Source organism: Macrotis lagotis, chromosome 5, assembly GCF_037893015.1.
Source record: "Macrotis lagotis isolate mMagLag1 chromosome 5, bilby.v1.9.chrom.fasta, whole genome shotgun sequence".
In the NCBI taxonomy this organism is placed as follows: domain Eukaryota; kingdom Metazoa; phylum Chordata; class Mammalia; order Peramelemorphia; family Peramelidae; genus Macrotis; species Macrotis lagotis.
In genome coordinates, this window is record NC_133662.1 from 5,472,838 (window position 1) to 5,499,498 (window position 26,661).

The following is a 26,661-nucleotide window of genomic DNA, read 5'->3' on the forward strand; positions in this document are numbered from 1 at the left end:
TATGGCGGGCCCCCGCCGGCCCCCTCCCCTGGCCTTGCGCGGACCGCCCCAAGATGGCGGCCGACCTCCCCAGCATGGCTGCCGCCACGGGCCGCCCCGCCCCTCCCCGCCCGGGCCGGCTCGGGCGCCGGCGGGGGCAGTTCCGGGGTGGGCGCGGCGGCGGCGGCGCGGCCATGGCCGCGCGGTCGGACCTCGAGCTGCGGCGGGAGCTGCAGGCCCTGGGTTTCGAGCCCGGGCCCATCACCGACACCACCCGGGACGTGTACCTGCACAAGCTGCAGCGGCTGCGAGGCGAGGCCCGGCTGCGCGCGAGGCCCAGCGCGGGGCCGCTGCGGCCCGAGGCGGCGCGCCCGGGCCTGGGCCTGGGCCCCGGAGCTTGCCCCGGGCTGGGCGCCGGCTCCGCCTCCTTCGGCTGCTCGCCCTGGGCCGGGAGCCGCCCGGGCATCCACCCCGCGGCCCCCGCGGCCCGGAGCCCCTCCTCCTGGCGCCCCGGCCGGGAGCGGCAGCGGGAGCGGGACAGCTCGGAGGAGGAGGAGCCGCCCGCCCCGGGCCCCGGGCCGCGCCGCTGGTGGGCCGCTGCCCCCGCGCCCGGGCCGCCGAGGCCGAGGCCCCGGCCCAGGCCGGAGATGGGGCGGCGCCTGGAGCGCTGGCTGTCGCGCCTGCTGTGCTGGGCCAGCCTGGCGCTGCTGCTCGCCTTCCTGGGCATCCTGTGGGCGAAGATGGGGGGCCCCGCCCGGGCGCAGGAGGCGGAGGAGAACAGTACGTGGCCCGCCGGGGAGGGCGCCCCTTCTCTCTCCCCTCACCTGCTGCCCCTCCCCCAGGCACCCCTGCCCCACCTCCCCGCCCCTTCCTTTTCGGGGATTGATTGTGGGATTTTAGATTTCGTGCAGGAGGGACCCCTTAAACCGCCCCCCTCATCTGGCAGCCCAGGGGAGAGCGCAGCGCCTCAAGTGAGAGAACCCTAGTGGGGCCGGGCTGGCACCTGTGACTCGGGTCCAGTCACTTCAGTTTCCTGTCAGATGAAGGGGACCGATCTTCTAAGGGTCCCTCCTGCACGAAATCTAAAGTGAAGAGGTAAGTGACTTCACCAAAGTCACATAGGTAATAAGAGACTGACCTGATATCTGAACCCCAGAATGCAAATCCAGCAGTTTCCATTACAGACTGTTCTTAGAATCTTAGAACTGGAAGGGAACTTAACAAGTCCTCTTGTTCAACTCCCTCCTTTTACACTAGGAACCTGGTCCAGAGCTTCTCATATCTCCTGATTCTATCTGCCCCAGCTCCCCGGCCTGCCATCTTCTATACTATTAGAGGCCAAGAGAATTGTGTTCCTTTTTATTTCCAGGCCAGTAACTCACCACTTCCACTTATTCCCCTCCACTACTACCAGTTAAGAGGGAAAAGAACAGCTTTTCTTCTTTTCAGTCTTTTAAATTCTCAGTCTTCCAATCAAACTTCCACCCCCAATTCTTCTTGTTGTTTGTCCTTTGTTCTTGAAAAGGACCGTGACATGGATGTGATACCATGACATGCAAGTAAGTTGGATTTAAGTGAGGGGATGCTGTGCAAAGTCACCAAGACTCATTTCTCCTCTGGAACCATTTGAGTCCAATGGCAAGATATAGATGAGGAAATAGCCCTAGATGAGTAGGAGGTCTTAGCTTTTTTAAGCTAAGGTCTTTCTTTCCTAGGTCTCAGTTTGATTGGAGGCAATGCCTCAATTAAGGCCAGCAAATCTTATAGCCAAGACTCCAGTTACCAAATAGCTCCAAAAAGGGTAAGAGGAATAAGAGTCCTTGGAAATAATTTCTGCCCCAATTCTTAACTCTAGGGCCACAGAACTCTAATTAACATCCTACCCTCTCAGGGGAAGAGGAGGGGAAAAACCCTTTATTTTCTCACTGCCCCAAATTCTCATTTTTGTGCCTCTCAGCTTCCCAGTTCTCCCTAGTACCAGCTACTGTGGGAAAGGTTAAGGGATCCATAATTTATCCTCTTTCCTCAGCTATGGTATTCTCAACTCCCCAGTTTTTCTTGACTTCCCTCTTTCCAGTTGTTGAGATGGCAGAGAATGTCTTTATTAGTAATTTCTACCCCTTATTCTTATCTCTAGACTTTTAAGACTTATTTCTTTCATTATTTCTACCATCAGCTGGGCTAGGGTTAGGGAAACTGTTTTCATTTGTTACGATTCTTCTCCTCATCTTCCTTAGTTCTCAACTCTCCAGGTGTGGTAATCCTCTGAAGGTGCTCCTGGAATAGGGATTAGGGAAGTTGTCCTAGGAATAGGATATGTCCTATAAGTAGAATAATAATAGAGTTTTCTCCCCAGTACTAACTTTCATCATCCCAAGGTTTTTAACTCTCTATCTATCCCCCTTCCTGTACCCTCACTCCTTGTCTTGTGGTGAACCCTTCCTGGAGTACAGGCTTGCCAGGATCCTAACCCATTCTCCTCTGGTAGTCACAGACATAGTATTGACTCATAAAGAAAGCCTATTTAGATACTGTCTCCCTTCCTTACCATCTTTCCCGAGGGAGGTTGTCTGAGTCAGCTCTGTGACTTCAGTTTTCTTATTGTTCAGTGGATACTGCCTCAAAACATTAGGACTGCTTTAGAATTATCAGATATTAGAGCTGGAAAGAGTCACAGAGGTCATTTACCCCTACCTTCTCGATTTACAGATAAGAAAGCAGACCCAAATATGGGGAATAATTTTAGCAAGATCATAGCTAGCCTGTGGCAAATATGAAGGTATTTTGTAAAATTAGTAGTGTAAAGGAAACCATATGGTATTATGAAAAGAGCACCTGGATTTGAGTTTTGGCTTCTACCTATAACTAGTCATGTTGACTGTAGGCAAATCATTTTCTCATCCTCACTTGTCTTATCTGGAAAGTGGAGATAAATATAATACCTCAGAGTTTTTGTGAGAAATGTGCGTTATAAATTAAATTGTACATAACAATGTGAGTTAATAGTTAAGATTACAATAATTGATTATACCTCTTCCCTCTTGCCCCATTCCCCTCCTGTTTTAAAATTCTAACTTTGTAACCCAAAAAAATTTCCAATTATTCTTGTCTCATACCTGTATGTCATTCTATATACACACAAAAACATTTTATTTTCCCTCTATTGAGCCAAGAAAATTCTGGTCTTTACCATCTAGGATGCCCTGTTCTCATATCTTTATGCAGACTCAAACTTGGGAAGGTCATGTAGATAAGAATTCAATATTTCTTCTACCAGATGAATGTATATTTTTTCACAGAAAAATTTACTAAATTTCTCTCTGAACTCATCTTAAAAAGAAGTGACATTATACATATTGTTTCCATAGAAATTTGAGTGTGAAGTGACACATTAAATAATTTACCATCTTTTAATATTCTCTGCAGAGCATGATAATTAATTCTGCCTGAGTAATATTGACTATGTCCAGGAACAAGCTTAAGCTGCCTTTTCCCATCTTATGAAAAGCTCAAGAAATTCCTCAAATAAACTTAAAAAATCAAATTGCTCTTTAACCATTGCCATAAATTAATGCTTGGGTATCCATGCAAGTTGATAGTTCATCCTGATTTAGAAGATAAAAGAATGGCTAAAAAGTTGTTTGGTGGCAGACCGAGAAATATGCCATTTAGTAGGACTGGCAGTGGAATGACCTGTCGGGAGAATTGAAACTGACTCCAAGTTCAGTTGATTCTTTGTAAATTTGGTATCCCTCTGCTCTTTGAAATTAATGGTATGAAGCCCACTAAGGCTCTGTTATCCTTCCTGTATAATGAGGGGGTTGGAATCAAATGGCCCCTTCCAGCTCTAAAAGATTTGTGTTGTAAATAGTTGTGCACAATGCCAAGAACACTTTCAGCAAAGCTCTTTGAATATGAGGTAGATCCCATAGCAGAGTTCTACTAAATTTTGATAAAGAAACATTTATAAATAAAAGGTACAAAGTAGCAGGCCTGTTTATAAATGAAGGCTTACAAATGAAATCTTGGGTTTTCCCTACTAGCAAATGTGTAAAGATATATTTGACTTTGGGCATTTAAAACTGCATCTGACCTGGGAAGCATGTTACTTGCCATCTCCCTGGTGCCAGTCAGGTGCCCTGAGTCTGAGGAGGGGGCCTTTTCTTCTTTTCCTAACTGGCTGCCCTTTTTAACCTCTTCTCTGTTTCTTTTTTGGTCTTAGTGAAGTTGTTGCCGGTGGACTGTGAAAGAAAAACAGATGCGGTGAGTTTGTTTTATAGCTTTTTTATTATTCCTCCTGAGGATCTAGCTGTCTCTAGAGAGGTAAACTTCCCTACAAAAATATCCTAATATGATCATTTGGGGGGAATAGTTTCAATAATGTACAAAATCAAATAGTAGTCTGTGATGTTCATGTCAGACTCAATTGTAGCTATGTAGGAGAATCTGAAATGCACAGAATTGAGCCCCTAAAGATCTCATACCTGTCCTGTTAGAAAAACTCTTCCATCAATTGCAACATCAGTACTTTGATCTGTCTGCTCCTAAAGTTGATTCCTGAGAAATATGATAGGTTGTTTGCAAAGGAACTGTAGACACCATCCTGACTCAAAGGAGAAACAATTGCTTATTTTAGTCTTCAAGAAACCTGCTTTCCAGTTCAACATCGGTCCTTATCCCAGCAAAGAGTCTTGGGGGAGGACTATGAACCCTTAATATGTGCCTTGATTTCAGGCATTGTAGATTTAGTTTTCTCAGATACAGCTTCAACAGAATTAGCCCTCTTTGTCTTGTCTTCAGATATGTTTATGAAGCTTCCATATGCCCTACAAATAATTGGAGAAAGCAAGTAACTGCATCCATTTATGAGTCATGAAAACAGCATTAGAGAGTAGAAATGATGCTTTGGTCTTGGTGATCATCTGGGGAAGATACAGGGTAATAAATTCTCAGGTCATAAATTCTACCAGAAGAAGCTTTCCTGCTGCCGGAGGCCATGACTTAGTAGTCTAATTATTAGGGATGTGATGCCCAAGCATCCCTAAGACATCAGTTCAGAGTTCCAGCAGTTAGGAGTTTGGAAAAATGATACAGTAGATGATGCTTTTGAATTGCAGTGCATTCTGCTCTGACTCAACCCTTTTAATAAAGAAGAAGCCTAGGTTTCACTCAATATCATTTCTGTTTGAATTTGGATTGTAATATTTAGCATATTGGAGAAGGAGCTGATGATATAATAATGAGTTCGAGTCAGTTTTGCCTCTGTGTTTGACCTAAAATAAATCACTTATCTCTCTTAGCCCTAATTTGCTCATTTGTAAAAATGAAGAAAGGAATATTTAAACTTTTTTAATCTCTCAGGGCTATTATGAGAAGAGCAGTTTGTAAACTTGAGAGATCATAGACATGAACTGTTGCTGAAATGGATTGATGATAATAATGAGAATAGATAACATTTATATAGATTTTTTAAGGCTTACAGAATGCTTTACCTGTTTTATCTCAGTTGGAATGACAGCCTTGTGGGTTAGGCTATTATTATTCCCATTTTGTAGATGAGAAAACTGAGGCTAAGAGAGGTGAACTCTTTCATCCATAATATAATATGACATAACTAGAAAGTATCTGGGGCCCAATTTGAACTCAGATCTTTCTGATTACAAAGTTCAGCAGTCTATTCAGTATGCCATCTAGCTACCCATATTAAGTTGCCTTCCCTAAAAAAATCCCAATTGAGACTTAGAGGAAATAGTCTGGAATCATGTGGAGATTAGGTGGTAAGGAAAACTTAAGACATGAAAGTCTAGTCTACAAGAATGGGGAAATCTAGAAGAAAAAAGTCTTTGTTCTAAATCTTTCTGTTTTTATTTCAAGTTGGAAAGTTTCCTGAATTATTCCTTTTTCCCCTTCACTGCCACCTGGACCATCATATCACCATATGTCTAAAAATATTACACTGGTATTGTATAGGCTACCCCAAAATATAAGTAAATTTATTTCAGAAGCTGTGTGGAAAATGGATTACAGGGAAATCCTAGAACCAGGGAGATCATTTAGGATGCTTCTTCAATAGTTTGGGTAAAAGGTGACTGTGGATTAAATAAACTAGGGTGATTTTGTAAGTGTAGAGAAAGGGATGGACACATGAGATAGAAATATAATTACATCTCTAAAATTAAATTTTTATATTTAAATACTTATTTATTTCAATATATTAAATATTGAATTTATTTCGATATATTAAATATTGAAAAATAAGATTTGATAATAGGCCATACTCAGGTTTTATACAAAACAGTACTTATGGACAATACAGTATATCAAACTCATAACTCCATGATTTCTCCTCTCTGATTTGTAAAATATAAAGGCACTCACTTGAACAAGTAGCATAGACTATAGGGTCTTAGAGGATTCTGACACAGAAGCTGATATATTGTATTGGGAAGAATGAAAATTATCATGACCAACTGGGTAAACTTGGGTAAAATATTTCCTGTCTTAGTTTATCTTACCTTAGTTTATCTGTGAAGTAAAAAAGTTGAACTAAAATAGACAGAGACAGCCCAAGGACAGGTTACTTTTATCCATTCTTCCTGATTCTCTAAATTCTTGTTTTTCTGTAAAGCCTATTAAACATCACTTGTTTTGACTTCAGTTTTTCTGTATCTATTAAGCTTCTTTACTATTGCTTACAAATGTCTCAATCTCCATTCTTTAAGAAATTTCCTACTAGACCCAACTATTCCTATTTTCCTTTCACGCAAAACTACTAATTAAAACAGTCCTTCTTTATTGCCTCTACTTTCTCATCTCTCACTTTTCAATCCCTTGTAATCTGGCTTCCAGTCCCCTCCAAAATCTTCATTGCTCACAGTCAGGGGCCTTTGTTCTCCACTTTTCATCTCCTTCAACCACTCAGTCAACAAGAGTTAAACACTTACTAGGGGCTGGTGCACAAGATACAAAAACAGAGATGAAATGCCTTCAAGGAGCTTACATTCTAATGGGGGAGAAGAAAACACTTACAAAATAAATGACTAATTGTTTTCAGGGGGAGTTGCTAGTTTTTGAGTGGGATAGGGAGTGGGATAATGGGGCAGGGATCAGAGAAGGGAGATGGAAGTAGGAAGACAGGGCATTCCAGGCAGGAGACACAGAGATATTTGGTCTGATTGCAATTTGATACTATTAATCTCTTTCCTGGGTCTTAGCTCCTTCCTGGGTTTTCATGAAACTGCTCCCTTTTAGGTCTCTTCCCACCTGTCAGTTCCTTCTCAGCTTTATTTGGGTTTTTTTTTTTTTTTAGATTTTTCAAGGCAATGGGGGTTAAGTGGCTTGCCCAAGGCCACATGGCTAGGTAATTATTAAGTGTCTGAGGTCGGATTTGAACCCAGGTACTCCTGACTCCAAGGCCAGTGCTCTCTCCACTGTGCCACCTAGCCTCCCCCTCAGCTTTATTTGTGAAATCATTATCCTACCTCTCACCTCTGACCCAAGACTGACTGGATTCTCTTCTCTTCCCTTTCTATACTTCTTGATTATCATATCATTTCTCATGTATCATGATTCTCACATCTCCATTTCTAGCCCTCACCTTCTCCTGAGCATAATCTGGCATAACAGCCAATGTGGATGTGCCATAGGCATTTCAAACTCAACATCTCCAAACATCTTTCCACCAAACCTATTCTTTCTCTTAAATTTTCCAGTCCGTCAAAAGCAACAACGTCCATCCAGTCACACAGGTTCACAACAAAAGAGTTATTCTTAACTCTTGCCTTTTCTCCCTTATGTTTCATATACACAGTTGCCCAGTCTATGCCTCCAGGACATCTCATGTGTCCATCCCTTTCTCTACACTTACACAATCACCCTAGTTTATTTAATCCACAGTCACCTTCACCCAAACTATTGAAGAAGCATCCTAAATGATCTTCCTGGTTCCAGGATTTCCCTGTAATCCATTTTCCACATAACTTCTAAAATTAAACCCCCCAAAACTTATCTGACTATGAGATATAAAGCTTCTGTGGCTTCCGATTACTTCAAGTGATAAAATATCTATCTCTTTGTTTGGCATTTAAAACACTTCACAATCTCACTCCAGATTAATTTCAACTCACTTCCTCCTACATTCTGTAGTAGACAAAGTGGCCTGCTTGCTGTTCCCCAGCCAAAGACTAGCATCCTTTCCTTGAATGCCTTCCCTTCTTACCTCCTGCTTTTTGGAATCCCCTGCTTCCTTCCTACAAGTATTGTTATTAGTCCTACACATGCAGGTAGAGAGAGACAGGGAGACACGTACACACACACACACACACACACACACACACACACACACACACCACACAAACACCATACAATTTATTTGGTGTTTATTACTTCTCTGTGTATATGAATTTCATTAATTTGTAAGTTCCTTGAGGACAAAGACTGCTTTTTTTAAGGGTGGAGGACATATATACATTAGGTTCTTAATGTTTGATGAAATGATTTGAATTGTAAAATTCCAAAAATCTTGCATCTATCAGGAAAGACCTTAGATTAAACATTGGCTTCAGATGGTCCATAATGTGAAAAATCTATATATAGATAATAATAGGGTTTTGTCTGTATCACAAATAATGAAAATCCAAAGTCTATGGCAGGCTTGTCCCACCCTGGCCCCACAGAAAGGTGCTGGATTATAATCCTATTGTGCTAACATTCTCACAGGACCCTGTGAGTCTGTTGGTGAAAGTGAGAGCCATACCTTTTACCCTTCGAGTTACAGTGGATCTCCTTCTGAGATCAACAGGCTTTGCTCCCCACCCACAGTCTGATTCCCTTGGCTGCTGCTCAGAGTCAAACACTGGGGTCAAAGGATTGTGAGAGAAGACTTTAGTTACATATAAACTATCAGATAGACAGCCGACTCATTCTTTGTGGTATTTCTTTCAAGCACTCGATTAAGTATCAGGGCCCAGAATCATAGGATTTAGAACCTTAGAAGTCATAGATTTTTTTCATGGATGAACTGAAGTCCAAAGAAATTGTGATTTTCCTCAGATCACTTTACCCCAGCCTCAGCCTACAGACCATAGGACTTCTGCGTGCAGAGCTATCTGCTGAGGCCCTGAAAAGGGATCTATAGTTTCTGTCTTTAAGGAGGAGCAGCAGGTGTTGCAGGGAGTGGGCTTAGGGTACAAAACACACACACACACACACACACACACACACATATACACAGAAACAGTTATTTTGTTATCAATTCAATTCTTTCTTGGTATCCTTAGTTCTGCCAGGTGGAACAGAAGAAAATTTTGCTGCAGGTGCTGCATGAGTTATATAACTTTTTGGCCATACAAGCAGGTAAGTGTATATAATACAGTGTCTCTAGGGAAGTGGCTGTGTCATTTTTCACTTCTTTAATTCAGTAATCATTTGTTAAGTGCCTACTATGTGCCAAGTACTGTGCTAAGTGATAGGAATTCAAAAAAAGGCAAAAATGGTTTCTGTCCTTAAAGAGTTTACAACATGCAAACAAAGACAAAGCAGCATATATAAGATAAAGACGAAATAATTAGTGGAGGGAAGGCACAGCAAATGGAGCAGAGGAGGGAAATCATTCCAAGCATGGGGGAGAACCAAAGAGAATGTCGAGGGCCAGGAGGCCACTGTCACTAGATCAAAGAGTATCTGTTGAGAAGTAAGTTGATTGAATAGAAAAGGAGCTAGGTAACTATGAACTTTGAAAGCCAAACAGCATTTTGTATTTGCTCCTAAAGACAATAGGGAGCCTTATTGAATAAGGAGGTAACATGGTCAGATTTTCATCTTAGAAAAACTACTTAATGGCTGAGTGGAAGATAGATTGGGATGGGGAGAGAGACTTGAAACAGGGAGACCCTACAGCAAGCTATTGCAGCAGCAGGTTTTTAGGTAATGAGGACTTGCACTTCTTCATTGTCAGAGCCTAGTAAAGAACACTAATGTTTATTTTATAATATTTATTTTAGTGAATTAAGCATAGCTCCATCAACACATCTGAAAAAGGGTCCTCCAGAACAGGAAAAAGCAGACTTCCTGTCTAATACTGGGCTCGTTTGCCAGACTAGAAATTATAGCAACACTCTGAAAATAAGTCACACCTTTTATTTTCTTCCTTACCATTCAGTCACATCTTTTTTTAATCTTGGATTTAGGCAGAAAGTCTTTTGTCCTGGTAATTCTCTTTTTAAAGACCCTAGAAATCATTGTGCACAACTGTGACTCAAAATAGAAATTGTGCCTCTTTGGTTTGTTTGCCTTAGGATTTAGATGGTTCTTGTGCTTGCATTTCAAAGGTGGTTTGGACATAGGGACTCAGCTTTACTGTTCCCCAGGCAATCTATTAATTCAAGCAGAATAGCCTTTTTTAAAAAAGTGACCTACAGTATGCATCATAGGCTGAGTATAGTTCAGGACCAGCTAGCTCACAGGAGGGCCAGATGCTGCTCTGTTCACAGATGGTGTTCTGAGCAGAAATAACCACATCATTGTGGAGGCAGCTTTCATATTGTTGGCAGTAGATAAGGTTAGCATTGGGAGAAAGAGAATGCAGAGAGATTGACCCAGAGTCTTCATACACATACATCACAAGCACACACAACTCACTCTTCATACCTCTGCCTTGCCCTGCCCTGCACTACCCTTCCTTGACCTGGCTTGAGTAGGGGCTAGCCATTGTGCCAAAAATCTTATCATTTGAACCAGTGCCCATTTGGTTATGACCTCGTACAACTCTCAGGTCATTTTAAAGACACTTATTGTCCTTTTCATAGAGCACTGTCCTAGGAATCAGGGAACCCAAGCTCCAGCTCTGAGTTAGGCCTTTCCTGACTGGGAGACCTTGGGTAAGTCACTTAATCTTTTAATGGCTTTATTTCTCCATCTTTAAAATGGAATTAAAAGTCCTTGTTCCTTTTTCCCTCAAGTATGCTGGGAGGATGAGTAAAATTTTAACTGAGGAAGTGCTTTTGAGCTCTTTGGAGGACAGATCCTGAATTTATTCATAGAGGTCTTTTCTTACCTCTCACTTTTCTCACCTTCATTCACTTATAAACTGGCCTCTAGCCCCACTACTTATTTAAAACTGTTATCTACAAAGTCACCAGTAATGTCTTAATTGCTCAATCCTGTCTTTATAACCATAGGTAGTCATTTGTACTTAGCATTTTAATTTAGTCCTTTTTGAGTTAATATAACTCATGGACACAGGGTACACTGGGTAATGAGAGCTTGCCAGCTATGTCCAGGTTTAAGATAACTTTTCAAATAAACTATTTGTATCCATGACTTATGTTAACTCAAAAAGGTGGTAGCCTTTAGTCTGAGGAACTTTAGTCTTCACATATATCTGGATGCTGCTCCCAGTTCTGCACAACTCTCTCTCTGACATGATCAAATTCCAAATGATAATTAGCACTAATTTGACCTACACCAGCCAAGGACCAATGAATGATCCATTATTTATTCCCTACCATGTGCCTATATGGATTAGATATGGGTTGGGGAATAGAGGGAGATGGAATATAAGACAATTCCTGCCCTCAAGTATTTTACAGTAAAAAATATGGTCTGTAAGTGAGCAATTCAATTCAGTTAAACAAGCATTTGGAGCAGCTATAGAGTGCCAGGCTTGGAGTCAGGAAGACCTGAGTTCAAATTCGGCCTCGGACACTTATTAGTTATGTGACCCTGGACAAGCCACTTCATTGTTTACCTTAGCTTCCTCATATTTTACATATGTAAAATGAGCTGGAAAAGAAAATGGAAAACCACTTCAGGAGTTTTCCAAGAAAATCCCAATGGTGTCATGAAGAGTTGGACACAAATGAAATGACTGAAGAACAACAAAGCAAACATTTATGTTTTATATACAAGGCACTGTAATAGATGAAGTTGAAAACAACACTGTTCCTCCCTTCAAGGAGCTTTAAATCCACTAATATAATTAACTGAAAAAGCAAAGTTTTACATCATAAATAAAGTGCAGTGATATATTTGCTTAGGCACTATGAGAGTGGCAGGTATAGTAGGAGTTTGAAGGAAGAATTAGGATAGGAAGGAAAGACTTCATAGAGAGTTGGGATTCAAACTGAGTCTTGAAGAATTTAGTTAGAATGAGGAGACTGTCCCAAGGCAGGAATACCCCACTTGCCTCAGAACTGACTGCCTATAACTGATCAGGATTCTGGTTCTTGTGGTCTAGCCAACACTTCACCCACTGCATACTAGGCCATTTTTATGCTTCTCACCCTAGGGAAGACCAGAATGAGTTCTATTATTCTAGGCTGCCTATCTTGTGTCATGATTTTTAAATCTCCACAGAGTTTCCATAGCTATGCTGCCTTTTTTTTCCTCCCCAAGCCATGTTTATTTATAGTATAATTCATGTGTCTGAAGCCATTCCTCTGATCCTTTTAAGGATCAATTGAAAACAGACCTTGGTATTGTGCAGCTTTTAGTCATTTAATGCAAATAACCAAACTGATTTGCAGGTCAGGTTTTAATGATCTGGAATTGATCCAAGCTAAGTGACTTTTGATCTTACTATGGGTAGTAAAGATGCCCTAGCAGAAGGTAGGAGGCAGCAGCTTGGCCATATGATCCTTATTAGAGTGGACGGCTTGGTTCTTCTGTATTTGGAGTCCATTTCAGAGTCATTTGTTTTCACCTTTTATTTGGATTTGAATGTTGTTTTTTTCCCCCTAGGTAATTTTGAATGTGGAAATCCAGAGAGTCTAAAGAGTAAATGCATTCCTGTTATTGAAGCACAGGAATACATTTCAGTAAGTAGAATGGAATGTCAATCCATTATTTTGATGTCTCAGTGGTTCTTATTGATCTCTTCGAGCTGATGTGGGGGTTTTTTTGTTCTTCTTTTATTATTTTGTTTATTTTAAAAAGCTGTGTCTCATGATTATCTCTAAGTCTGTCTTGGGATAACTGAAGAGGAGGTTCCCTAGAGCCCAGGGAGCTTCCTGATATTAGCTCACTTTGCTGGAGCACTGCTTAATTACCTCCATGGTGACATTCAGTCTTTTCCTTAGCCCAGCAGGTAGAAGGTGTGCCATTTAATATAGGTAAGGAAACTGAGGCTCAACTTGTCCTCCATTCATTTAGGTTGCAGAGCCAGGCCTCAAATGGACATCTTCTTACTCCAGGTCCAGCAAACTTTTCACTGTAATACAAGATCTTTCATATATGTTTGTTCATAGGCCTGAAATCTGTCCTATTTGTTGATATTCTGCATTTTGTTTAGCCATTGGCTTCATTTCCTAGCTCTATAACTACTTATTAAATTTTTAGTTGATTGTTCCCCCTCTCCTAGTGGTGAATTGTTTTCAAGATGACTCCAGTAAAATGGAAAACAGGTATAGTGTGTCAAGAGTTTTGGATTCAGGAGTCAGAAGACCTGAGTTTAATCCTAGCTCTGCTACTTAGAAGCTAGATAACCTCTGACAAACCACTTGTCCTCTCTGAGCCTCAATTTCCTTATTCATAAACTGTACATCTAAGGTTTGGAGTTCTAATTCTTAGGGTCCTATGACTTTTGTGGGAAGGAACTTCAGAAACTATCTAGTCCTAACCCTCCCATTTCTTTAGAGCAAGAAACTTGAACTACAAAATAGAAATGGTTTATCCAAGGTCACTCAGGACAGGGACAGGAACAGGAATAGATTCAGAACTCCTGGTTCTCTGTCCATGGTTCTTTCCACTGTAAAATAAGATTTCTGCCCTCCCCACCTCCAGTCTCCCTCAAAATGGATGCTTTGGCCTAATATTCTAGTCCTTGGAAAGGTTATACTTTTTCATTTGTCTCAGTTCACTGTCATTTTACTCATGTGTTTCTGCATCCCATCTTCTAGTTATAGCCATGTTTATGGGCTTTCAGCAATGTGAAACTTTCCTTTTTTGCCAATTTGCTGTGCATTTAGTGGAACAGGTCTTTGGGGACACATAGAGAGAACTTCCTTACCAGGCAGTAGAATAACATTTGTTCTAGCCAGTCTACCCAAATGTAGAACTAATCTTCTTATGAACCCTTCCCCACAGAATGTAACCGGCAGTTCACCAGCAAGGTTTGAAGCTGCATTGACCTGGATATTGAGCAGTAACAAGGATGTAGGAATCTGGTGAGTGAGTTGTCAGCTCAAAGTGGAAATGATAGGATTTAGACCCAGAAGGGGGTGTGGTTATCCTTGATTACCACTATTTTATTTTGTTTTATAGATGCAGAAATTGAGACCCAGGCAGGGAAATGATTTGTGAAAGATATTAAAACTCTCTCACCTGTCCATTTTCAGCCATCTAAGGGTCTCGTGAAATTTGGCATATATTTTATGGCCAGAATTAAGAGATTATGAATGCAAATTCCCAAGCCAAAAAGATGTGGTTCTGCTCTGATTTGTGGCTGGAAAGGGAAGGAAAGATAAAATGAAATAACAAAGAAAAGAATTTAGGATAAAACATAAAATTTGTGAGTTTTAGGGTTGAAACGGATCAATTTGGATATTCTTGGAACAGATCAGTTTGTGTTTTCTTAATTCCTTAGCTTTCCCATTCTACTTCTTGCCTGAATGTACAGTTCCTTCGCTGGTAGATGAAATAATTTTGGGTGCTCATTTGGTTTTTAGTATGGGAAACTAAGAAGGACAACCAAATCATTATTTCTTTCACAGACATTGAGCACTTGCTCTGTATAGAACATTGCTTGACTCTAGAGAAGAAAGATATAAAGTTCTAATAAGACATGATCCCTGACCTTGGAGAGCTTAAAATCTGATAGACAGGTGGAAATTATAGGGATGTCTATTTTAGCTCTCTATATAAAGAAAAACATCCTAACAGTCATCAGTACCACTGGTAGAATGGGCTGCCTGAGAATGTACTGCTTTCCCCTCTGAGGCTGAGCCACTTGTTGGAAATGAGGGAACTTGTGCTTTGGGTTTTGACCCACAATTCTAGCCTGTCTTCATTACTGACCCCACATCATTAACAGGAAGAACCTTCCTTTTCACCCTCTGAAATGCCTGATTTGGACGTTGGGAGCAGGAGAGACTTTAGTGGATTTTATTTGACAGCACTCAAAAGTTTTTCCAGCTGGGAAATAGTCATCATATAAACACTTTCCATTTTATATTGTATGCCAAGATCTCTGTGCAGGATATAGTTTTCTGATATTAAAACACACTCAAGGGTTTTCTACTTCTGTAATCCACCTGAATTACTAATTCCTTCAGCAGTATATCCAGTGGCGGCCCCTTGAGCAGCTCAAACAAATGTTTCATAACTGAGTTCATGCAGTAATGAAAAATTTGTTCACTTTAAGAAAAGCTAGGAAGCTAGGTCTAGCTGGGGTGTGTGTATGTGTGTGTGTGTGTGTGTGTATGTACATACACATGTTCATACTCACATGCTAGAAAAGCTAAAACAACCTCAGAATTTTGTCCTTCATCACTCTACACAATAGATTCAAATATGAAAATATTAGCCACTTCTTATCTGAGATGACAGGCTTCTGAATAGGATGTGAATAACCAGGGATTTAAAGTAGATTGCAAGAAATTAGGCCATAATATATAATCTCTGTATAGGGCAGGCTTCTTTTATGTGATGTTAGGCTACTTGTCTCCTAAACTATCTGAAGAAAATACAGGTGGTGTTAACTTCTGTCTCTACCCTCCCCAAACCTCCCATCCTGCCTACTCCAGTGCTTTTTACAACTCTTCATAGCAAGGCTTCCCACCCTCTGTGAAGCTTGTCTGGATATGAGCATTTGGGAGAATGACCAGCCTTGAAGAAACCTACCAGTTTCTGTTTCATCTCATGAGCTCAGTTCATCTCCCAAGCTCTTTACACTTAAACAGTTTATGTGCCTACTGTTTATAGAGAAAGAGTATGACCTCCAAGATTCTGTCTTTAAATTCTTGCCATGCAATTGCAGAGCAGTGGTTCAGTAAACATTTCCATTTCTTTATGCTGAGAGGTGGGAATCCAATTTAAAGTTTAATCTTGTGCACGCTGAGAGGGGTTGTCAAAGGGCCTGCAGAGAGAGACGTCACTCTAGCAGCAGGATTGGGGGGGGGGGGTTGGGGCAGGGGGGGACAAGCCTGATGCCTTCTTTAAAGCTTTAGTCTTCCTAAATAGCCAAGGTGGAAAATTTCTAGAAAGGGCCACCATAAAGATGCCAACTATATTTTATAAAAAGCAAAATAGCAATGTCTAACCTTTTTTTTTCCCCTTTCTCCTGTTTCAAGTTCCTGTTTTCTGCATTTGAATGCCTTTGATTATATCTTGCTCCTGTTTCAGGTTGAAGGGGGAAGATCTGTCTGAGTCAGTGACAACTGTGGACAAGGTGGTTTGCCTGGAATCTGCCCATCCCCGGATGGGCTTGGGCTGTCGGCTTAGTCGGGCCCTCCTGACAGCCATTACCACTGTTCTTCTTTTCTTCTGGGGTAAGTGGCTCATCTCTCTCCATTCACAATACCTCCCTCCCCAAATCAACCTCAAGTATGAATGATGAGCTATGAGGTCTTGCTAATAAAGAGAGAAGATAAACATTTTAATGATGAGAATAGCTGAGAAATGTTATTGATTCAGAACAAAACATTTTAAGGGTCCCCAAAAATGAGACTAGGTCCTGATCAGTTAGCTATTGACTCAGTAGTTTCCTTTCAGATACTGAAGTCATGAATGTCTAGTTCATCCTTTTAAACTCAATACCAAATGCCTCTTCCTCTTGAAAACCTACTCTGATCTCTTTTCAGTCCTAATGACTTATAATTTTGATCCCTAAAATTTCGTTCTTCGATTCTCTAATGCTTTTATCCTTTAATACTATGTATTATAATTGCAGATGTTTGTAACTTGACCCTCTCCACTAAACTGTAAGTTCCATGAGGACAAAAACTGTGCATATAGTTAGCTTAGCATAATGCTTCTCCCATAGAAGACATCTAATTTTTTTGTATTTTTAAAATTGGTATATTAAATGTAAACTTTTTCTCAAAGGAGACAGGATCATTTTGATATAAAATTCAATCCTCTGAAAAATATAAATATTTCCAGAAGAATAGGAGAGAATAAAGAAATCCTGATAAAAAAAAAGGGAAGAAAAGGTGTTTATTGGTTAAAAACTAGACCCCTATATCTCTAAACCTCTGTGGATCTCACTGAGCAAAGGTTTTGGGTGAATGGAGTTCAAGCCACAGACAACTGCAGGGCTGCAGCTACAAGTCTGAGAATGAGTTTTGCATAATTTGCATTGTGAAAACAAGTCTGGTGAACCCAAAGTGCCAGGAAATCACTATGATCAATCTCATGCCCTTCAAATAGGAAAAACCACAACATGGGTGTATATAGAAGGGACACAATGGAAATGGCAGAATGAGCCTGGGTAGGATCTCAGTTTCTATAGTCAAGGACTCCTCTGCCATAACAGTTAGAAGAAGAAGGGTGGGGCTTAGCTTGTTTTCCCTATGTAGGATGAGCATGTCTTATTCCTGAATTGACCTTCAAGAAATATCTGATGATTGACCTGATCTATCTGCTTCTTCTAGGCCTGGCTTTTTTGTGGGGGCTTCTGATTCTTCTTAAATATCGGTGGCGGAAATTAGAGGAAGAAGAACAAGCCATGTATGAGATGGTGAAGAAAATTATAGGTGAAGACCATATTCTATGAGATCTTGTTAAAAGGAAGGTTCAGGCAATTCAAATAGTCCTTGTCCTAAGCTATGACCTTCTGTCATTGCAGCTGTAGTTCAGGATCATTATGTTGATTGGGAACAGGACATGGAACGCTATCCATATGTGGGCATCCTTCATGTGCGGGACACCCTGATCCCACCTCAGAGCCGGTGAGTCCCCTTTGTTCTCAAAGATGGAGTCCTGGCTTTTCTGTGTTCTGCATAGATAACAGCCACTGGTCTCATATCACTGAGGAGCCTTTGGTTCCTCAGCATCACAGGTATTATATTGCTTCTTTTGTCACTTGTCTACAGAATTTTCCAATCTCTACAAGAGATTTAGAGAAGGGGGGAAAAAAAGCATGACTTTAACTTCTCAACATTTAATTATCTGTAGGTGGAGGATTCACATCATAGATATTGCTTTTAATCTTTTTATGGCTTGTTTCTGTCATATACTTAAGCATCTCTTTTGAGGCTATGTGACTAATCTGTAGCTCAGCATAAAATGGAAGGGCACAGTATAATACAATAAAGATTTAAGTACCTACTGTGTGTAGAGTTGTGTGCTGGATTTTCACAAGAAATAGAATCTGAAAAGCCATCCTCACCTTCATGGAGCTCACTGGTAGTAAGAGGATAATACACAGGCATAGACAGTGATATAGATTTAAAGCTGGGGAACTTTAGAACTTCTCCCTCCCCTCTGTTTTACATAGGAGAAAACAGGCACAAAGAAATTAAATAAATAGTTCAGGTTCACACAGCTAGTAAGTATCTGAGGTAGAATTTGAGTCCAAAACATTATCTTTGATTCAGCCTTCACTGCTCTATCACACAACACTTCCTCTAAAATACAGCTAGGGGCCTTGAACACAAGGACTTTAGTTTAGGTCTCATATTCTATCAGTTGAGCTAATACATTGAGGTAATACATTAGATAACTATATAAGAGAATTGAAGAGATTAGTGAGGACTTCTTGGAGGAGACAGCCCTTGAGTTGATTTGAGGTTCCCAAGATGTGATATAGACAGATTCAGATCAGAATAGTGGAGTCCTTAGGCCAGTGCTCTGCCATCAGTCAAAAAGGTAACCTACCTTCAGCATGCAATAGGGAAGCAACATGGGGAGACTGGACATTTTTCTAACTCCAAGAGTCACCATAATCTTTAGCAGATGTACTCAGATTTGGTTTAAGGTATAACTCAGATGTTTATATTTAAATATTACAAAATTGCATTCCAGAGTCAAATAGAAAGTATTTTCTGATTATCTAAATACCCGAACATGGAAGATAAAATCAGAAGCTGAATGTCCTGTAAATGAACTTAAAATAACTGTTCAGATTCTTATTCTCAGAGAGACATTGAAGCCTTTGTTACCTTTTAGTAAAATATTTGTTTATTTGATATGTATCTGCTCAATCATTCAACCTGTTTGATCCATTTTCTAAGTCACAAAGTAGCTATATGTTAGGTAAAATGTCAGCCCTGCTTGGATACGCTTGGATCTCCCCCTGTAGTACTTTCAAAGACCTATTTGTGAAAGATTGAGAGAGATTTGAAGAGCTTGTTTAGTGATAAAAAGCAGTGGAAGCTGATTAAAGAAGCCCAGCTCAATCCAGACTTGTTCATTACTAGTTAACATACAGCCAGTGGGAGGATGGGAAACCAGGTATTTTGGCCTTTAGAGTCATTGAAAACCCTGTCACGGCTCAGACCATGCTGTCTGGCTCCTCAGGGGACAAACGTGATGGTCTTAAATGCTGACACCTCAAGCAGCTGCCCTCATGCTTGGAAGCTGTCATTATAAGGCTGTCGAGTAAGTCAGTGGAGGTTTGGTCCTGGGTGAAGAAGGCGTATTTTTCCAAAAGCTAGCCAAATATTTGCCACTTTTCTCATTTGGACTCTTAGAATAAGGGTCATATGAGGAAAGTTGCAAGACTGATGTCTGCCTCCCAAGCTCACAGGAGACCCTGTTCCTAGGGTCTAGCCCCTACCCTGCCTCCTGATTCCTAGACCAACCCAGGAAAATCATTCCTTTTAGTCATTTCCCCAGCTTTAAAGTAGAGATAATGGTATCTTACTCTCCTTGCCTCCACACAACACACAGTCACATACATGCACTCACACTTTACCACAGGAGGCAGTAGGAATGATGTCTACAAAGCTGAGAACAGTGCTATATAAATACATAATGCTGGTGTTCATTGAAGTGAAGGTAAAAATAACCTTCCCACCTGGCTGCTTTGAAATCTGCCTACCCACAATCAGAGTGGAGTGCTAGGAGGATAGATGTTAGAAAGGATAGGAAAGGCCAGTGAGAGGCCAGTGGTGTGGATGTCTCAGTGCTCTGAGAGTGACCCCAACTCAAGAAAAAGCAGGGGACAAAGCACAGTCCGGGAAGCATTTGTTCCAAAGACTGGACAACCCCTCTTTGCCTGTCAGTCAGTCCAGGCTCTTCCTGTTGAGCCTTACTGTAAGAAGCCAGTAGTCACTTCCTTAATTAGCCCACATGAGAAATTAAAACACAGCCGGCCCCGTGTCCATGCTAACCTGGAGAGGCATGAACCACTGATAGTCAGTGAAAGTCCAAAAGTCTCAGCATGCCTGCATCATTCTTGAAAGTGGAGGAGGCTGATGTGGACTTCTTTATCAGCCTCAGGAGCTTTGGAGCAGGAAAGCTTGAAGATTTGTTTTCCTCCTAGACAACTGGTCCTGGATGAAGACATTCACTTCTCCCTAGTGCAGGAAACCTGTCTTGTGCTAGGTACTTTCTTTACTTTAAAACAAACTCTTCAGTCTGCTTTCCCAGCCCCCTGTACCCTGCCCTTGGTTTGCTCTTTTGTTGGAAGGGCATTCACTGGCAGCTGGATTTCTTCCCATGCTGTGCTGTCCAGTCAGCTCTTATCCTGATCTCTTCTCATTCCAGGAGGCGTATGAAGCGGGTCTGGGACAGAGCGGTGGAATTTCTGGCATCCAATGAATCCCGGATTCAGACAGAGTCACACAGGGTGGCTGGAGAAGACATGCTGGTGTGGAGATGGACTAAACCCTCTTATTTCTCTGACTCTGAACGCTAAACTCCCCAGGCAGAGTTAGATATAAGATCTTGTTCAATCTGTCTTTGGGGACAGTTTCCACCCTAGGTCCAACAGAAAGGGGTCCAGATCTGCTGGTGCTGAATTCACACTCATGCCTTGACCTCCCAACCTCTTCACCTGCCCATGCATTGTTCCCATTTCTGAAGGTCTTGCCAAGAAATTTTTGAGAAGTTTAGCTTAATTTGCCTTGAGGGTTGGGAAGGAAACAAGTTGGGTCACATAGCTCATCCTTGTTTTTTTTCAGCAAATAGACCCTGCCTCCCTTTCCTGTTCAGCACCCCTCTTTTCTAATAGGACGTGAAAAGGTTTCTCACAAAAAAGTGGAGATCCAGTAGCTGCATATGCTGCTTGAGATTCGGTGAAATGTAGTTAATACCTTCCCCAGCTGCCTGGCCAGCACCCACTATTGCTGTTTGGTTAGACGATGTTGGAGAAGCACCTCCTGGGGTTGGGTCATAGGGCACAGTTGATGGGGGTTGCAGTCCTTCGGGACTTAAGGCAGCTTCGATGGGTGCCTGGGGAAACTGCACAGGTGTGCTTACATTAAGAGAGAAAAAGAGCCTGCTTCCTTTAGGAGTCTGACCTTCCTTTTCAAACTAGAGGAGGAAAGAAAAGAAACTCCAGGGAAACTGAAGTGTACCTATTGTGGTAGTGAATAACCTGCCCTGCCTAGACCAGGGCATGTGTGAGGTCAGTGGATATCTGGGACCTGGTCTGTGGTGTATCAATGAGGGTTCAAGGGTGGAATGCCAGCCATTGCCCCCTGATTCTGCAGCAGATCTGTCAGTAATTAATTGGGGAAGCTGATGTTTTGGCAGTGAAACTCAACAGAATTTAATTTTTATACTTTTTTCATCACAAAGTTAACCTTTTTAAGGTGGTGGTGTCTATCCTGTGGTGGTTCTCATTAGAAATAATCATTTTTGATTGGACTAACAACCTCACCAGCATCATCTCTGTACTGTAGAGAGAATCCTCATTCTAAGGAGTGACCGTGGCCATACATAGGTGTTTCCTGTGTTGTAAGACCACCATCTTCAGCCCCCAGAGCTATGTGTCATAGAGTGACTTTTTCCACACACTTTGCACATTGTCTCAACGACCTAGTATCTTCCAGGAAGGCTTCAGCACATCTGCCCCCTGCTGGCCACACGAAAGAGTTGCAGGGACTCGCCTCTACTCTGAGACAGCAGAACTTCATTACCTACCTCCTGCTGGCTCATCAACTGAAATCAGAACAGAGAAGGAAGTCTCCAGAAACAGACCAGTGGGGGGGTCTTATTAGTCAAGTAAGAAAGATCCCACACTAACTTGGATCTTGTCCCCATATGTTCTCACGTGTGGCAGGAATGGGGTAGCTGAACAAAAAGGAAACTTGACAGCTGTCTCAGAAAGACATTAACCATCTCTTTCTGGTCTTAGTGAATTTTTTCTTAATAAAATTCCAGTATCCCATATTTTAGCAATACTATTTCCTCTGATGTTTGTGTGATCCATGGTGCCTATAATTTTAAATTCCAGCTCAATTGTGTAGAAGTATCTTTATAATCAGATTCAAAATGAACTTCATTATTGGTGACTAAATTGCTGGAGGAATAGCACTATTTATTAAAAACTGATTTGTTTCTTTATCACCGTTTTGAATGTTGACACCACAGCAATTTACTTGAAATGGAAGGGTAATATATTTTAAAGTATAATTTCAATGAGAGGTCAGCCAAAGGAATGTACAACAATGTTTGAATGTCATTGGATCTGCATTCACAGGACCTGAGTTCTAATCTTGTCAGTTGTCAATAGCCATGTAACTGGGTAAGAAACTCCCTTCTCTGGCCTCCTCTCTAAAATTGTAGGGAGTTGAATTAAATGAGCTTGCTAGGTAGATGTGTAAGTACCCCTGTTACTAGGACAAATTATGCAAAGTTGAGGCTACCATCTTGTTGCCAAACAAAACTATTTCAAGAGCCCAAACAAGCACTTACAGATCTGATGTAAGATCAGAAGATGTGACCTGATATTGAAACTGCCTCGATATAAAGTAAATGGGTGAAGGTGAGATTAGGTAGTTTAAAAAGGTATCCTACCCCAGAAGATGATTTGCCCAATGGGCAGTGGATGAGGATATATGTCTTAAACGAGAAAAAGTACTCCAGTCATCTGCTATAAATTAACTCTGGTTTGTATATATGTAATATCTTATGAATTTGGATAGTGTAAGTGAAGTTCCAGAATCTGCCTACATCTGGTTAAAGAGGCAGAAATCAAGTTTGTGGATTAGATCTTGGGTTGAGGAGCAGAGAGTCCACTCAGGGATTGGAACAAAATGGCATCCTTTTATCATTAACTTAGCTGCAGTTCTGCCTACTGTTCCCTGGACCATCTTTGTTGCTCATGCAGTGAACCAACTAATGTCCACACATCTGGGATCCCTCCCCACCCTCAAGTCATGGAATTGTTTTCCTAAACCTTCATGATTAATTCCCTTGCCCTCCTTTGCAATTGGGTAGTATGAACCTAATACAGCACTTATAGACCTGAGCTTTCCCTCAGACCATCCTCCCACACACACTCATGTCCTTTTTTCCCCCAAGAAGTAAGCAAATGGAACACAAGTGCTTCTTTAGATTTCAGCATTTTGCTGTAATTTAGATGATAGGTATGGCCTCAAACTTTTAAGCCATATTTGATTATAAGATGACATTCCTTGAATTTCCAGATAACCACTACTACATACCATTTTATACATGAAGAATGTGAAGTCCAGAGAGTAACTTGCCTGAAGTCACATAGTAAGTAGCTGAGCTAGGATGCTAACCTAGATCTTCAGTTTTCCAAAACTAATACCTACACCATCAAACCTCTGTTCAATTTCTTCAAATGCTGCTTATTCCATCATCATTAAGGAAGGACGCTAATACCATCAGGCTTTTGTGTTATATATTTTCTTGTACACTACCTTACTCCTAGTACTTACTAGAAATTTGTGGAATGAAGGAATAAATGAAATAGGCCAACAACATTGCAAAACACTCCTCTGCCCAGAAGTTAGTTTCTCTGCTTCAGAATATGCCCAATCCTAGAATCTCAGATTGTGAGTTAGGAGATGCTCTAGAGGTCATCGGGTTTAAGTAACACACTAAAATCATCATCATATCCTAGGAACAAATGGTGGCTCGATCTGCATGAAGACTAAGAAGGAGGAGCCCATTACCTCTTAAGCCCATCACACTGTTGAATAACATTGTGAGCAAGTTTTTATTTTCCAAATTCTACCCATTGTTCGTGGTTCTGTCTGCCAGGGTCAAAAAATCTGGTCTCTCCACATGATGGCCTTTCAAATAACTGAAGACAACAATCATCCCTCCCTTGAATCTTCTCCAGAATTATCCTTAATACCTTCAGCTTTTAGCATAGGATGTGGACTTGATGTCTTCCTCTATGCTTGGTTACCTTCTTCCAGCTTATTAATGTCCTTTTAAACTACAGATAAGGCCCAAGGAGGCCACAGTACAGTGACCACCTGCATAAGCCTGGCAGCTACACCTCTCTTAATGATTCCCAATATGGAACTGGCTTTTTCAGCTGCCATATCACAAGTTGTAACCCACTAGAACTCCCAGATCTTTTTTCACTTCTACCCAATCTCTCCCCCATTGAAGTTGACTTTTTTGTACTTAAATGTTAGCCCTAATAGTTATACATATTGAAATCAAACTAACCTATTAAGATCATGAATCCTGACTACAATCAAAATTATCTTCCGTCTTGTATCAACTGTGACTTTATTGATATCATTGATAATTTTAAATGGTTTATGACCAAGAATAGATCCCTGAGGCACAGCACTGGAGACCTGTTGATTACTCTTTGAGTTCAGCATACAATAGTTTCAAATACAGAAATATTCCTAAGTCTTCTCTAGGAAAAATATTCCCCTATTTCTTTAACCAATCCCTAACCAAACCAAACAAGGTCATTCACTTTCCTAGTTACACTCCTCTGGACTAGACACTTCTGCTTATCAGTATCCTTCCTAAAATGTGATGTCCAGAACTGAACAGAGTGCCCACATGTGGTCTAACTAGAAGCTACAAAGGTAATGCCACCTCACTCATCTTGAACACTCTATTTCTAATACAGCCAGGGTCCCAATGGGTTTTATGGCTGCTGTTCCACACTTGATGTATACTTAGCTTTCAGTCCCCTGATCTTTTTTAAATTTAATTTTTAAGCTTTACTTCCTCTATATTTTATTTGTGAAGTTGAATTTTTGGACCATATAACATTTTACATTTGTCCCCATTAAATTTCATTTTAGATTCAGATCTTTTTGTATTCTTATTATGTCAACCAACATGTGCCTGGCTTTCCCTCCTGGCCTGTAATAGCCCTCTGTAATAAGGTCCTTGTAGTACTCCAGATGAGTCTTTGAGCTGCCTACCCCATCTAAGTCATCTTCCTAATTCCTATGCACAGTTCCAATTAAAGCGTTTCCCCATCAGTGCTTTGGATTCCACTGATCAATTCATGAAGATCTTGCTTACCCTCCCTGTAAGACAGATGTGAAGACTTAGAGTCAAAGAAAAGATACTGAAGAAGGTAGAAGGAGAGACGGAGTCAAGGGGAAAGGGAGAAAGGAAAGGAAGGAAAGATTAGATTGCTTTTCCCTTTTTTGCCCCACTTTAATTTTCTTTCTTCTAAGGGGCATACCTATTGCTGAGGAATTGTTTCAGAGAACAGGGGAAAGATCAAAATAAATTAAGTAACAAAAAGACCCATATTCTTTATTGATACATAAAGGCCCCAGCCTCCCTTACAAGACACAAATATCACTAATATTTTCCTTTCCACCCTTTATTGAAGAATCATCTCTTGATTTTTAAATACTCTCCTCTCAGGTTACCTAGGTGGTGCAATGGAATATTTCAGTTCTGGAGTCAGGAAGATTTGGTTTCAAATCTGACTTCAGATACTTAATGTGTGACTCTGAGCAAGTCACTTATCTGTATTGGCTTGAGTTTTCTCATTTGTAAAATGAACAGGAAAAGGAAATGGCGAATTACTTTCCCAAATGGGGAAAACCTGGACATAACTGAAAAAAAAACATCAAAAAAATTCTCTTCCTATTGAGAAGAACAGGGCCTGAGGATTTCTATAGTGGAAGTGATTATCTAAAAGTTGTCATTACCTAGCTATCTTTCAAATATTCCCATGATTGGTCCTCTTTCATCTTTACTATTAAGAGGCCATCATTGCAATGGAAAGATCACAGAATGGGAAGCATGCAGATCCAATTTCTAATCTTATCTCTGCCATAAATTCACTGCAAGAATTTTTGGAACTGGAAGGGAACAAAGAGATTATTTTATCCAGTCTCATTTTTCAGAGAAAGCAAACTGGAACCCACTATAGCTGCAGTCAGAACCTGAACTTGGGTCTTCCAATTCCAGACTCAATGTTCATTCTTTCTACTATGAACAAGTATTCCACCTCTCTTAGTCTCACTGACCTCCTCTGTAAAATAACAGCAGCTCACTTTTATGAACTGTTATATTTCTCAAAAACACTTTGGTCACAATGATTTTACAGAGTAGCAAACCAAGACTTCAGAGAACTATAGTGAATTGTCCAGGGCATACAACTAATTAATGATGAGGTCTGGACTTGAACCCTGTTCTCTTCATTTCTAGGGAAGGTCCCTTTTCACTTAGTTGAATTGTGTGGTTCTTGGCTCTCAAATCTATGCTGGCCCAGGCTGGGCCCCATGAAGAAGAGTAGACAAGATAAGCAGAAGGAAATCTAAGGCTTAGGTGGAAATCCAGGAACGATGGGCTTCCTTTGGGATTCTGAGTACAGAAAGGTGC

General features: G+C 41.0%; 1 protein-coding gene and 1 long non-coding RNA gene across 2 annotated transcripts in view; one reads left to right on the forward strand and one right to left on the reverse strand.

The window, feature by feature from the left end:
• The window catches only part of LOC141523384 (uncharacterized), a 97,828-nt gene extending 97,505 nt beyond the window's left edge, over positions 1-323 (reverse strand). Inside the window, exon 1 of the long non-coding RNA XR_012478480.1 lies at positions 267-323. This is a non-coding gene — a long non-coding RNA (uncharacterized LOC141523384). The remainder of the gene's footprint in view (positions 1-266) is intronic.
• Positions 174-25,908, forward strand: LEMD2 (LEM domain nuclear envelope protein 2). The gene is made up of 9 exons (XM_074236530.1): positions 174-759; positions 4,202-4,242; positions 9,258-9,333; positions 12,718-12,794; positions 14,062-14,141; positions 16,318-16,463; positions 17,568-17,669; positions 17,762-17,864; positions 20,626-25,908. Exons 1-9 carry the CDS (start codon positions 174-176, stop codon positions 20,774-20,776), a joined length of 1,362 nt encoding a protein of 453 aa, XP_074092631.1. The 3' UTR covers positions 20,777-25,908.
• Positions 25,909-26,661: the final 753 nt, after the last annotated feature.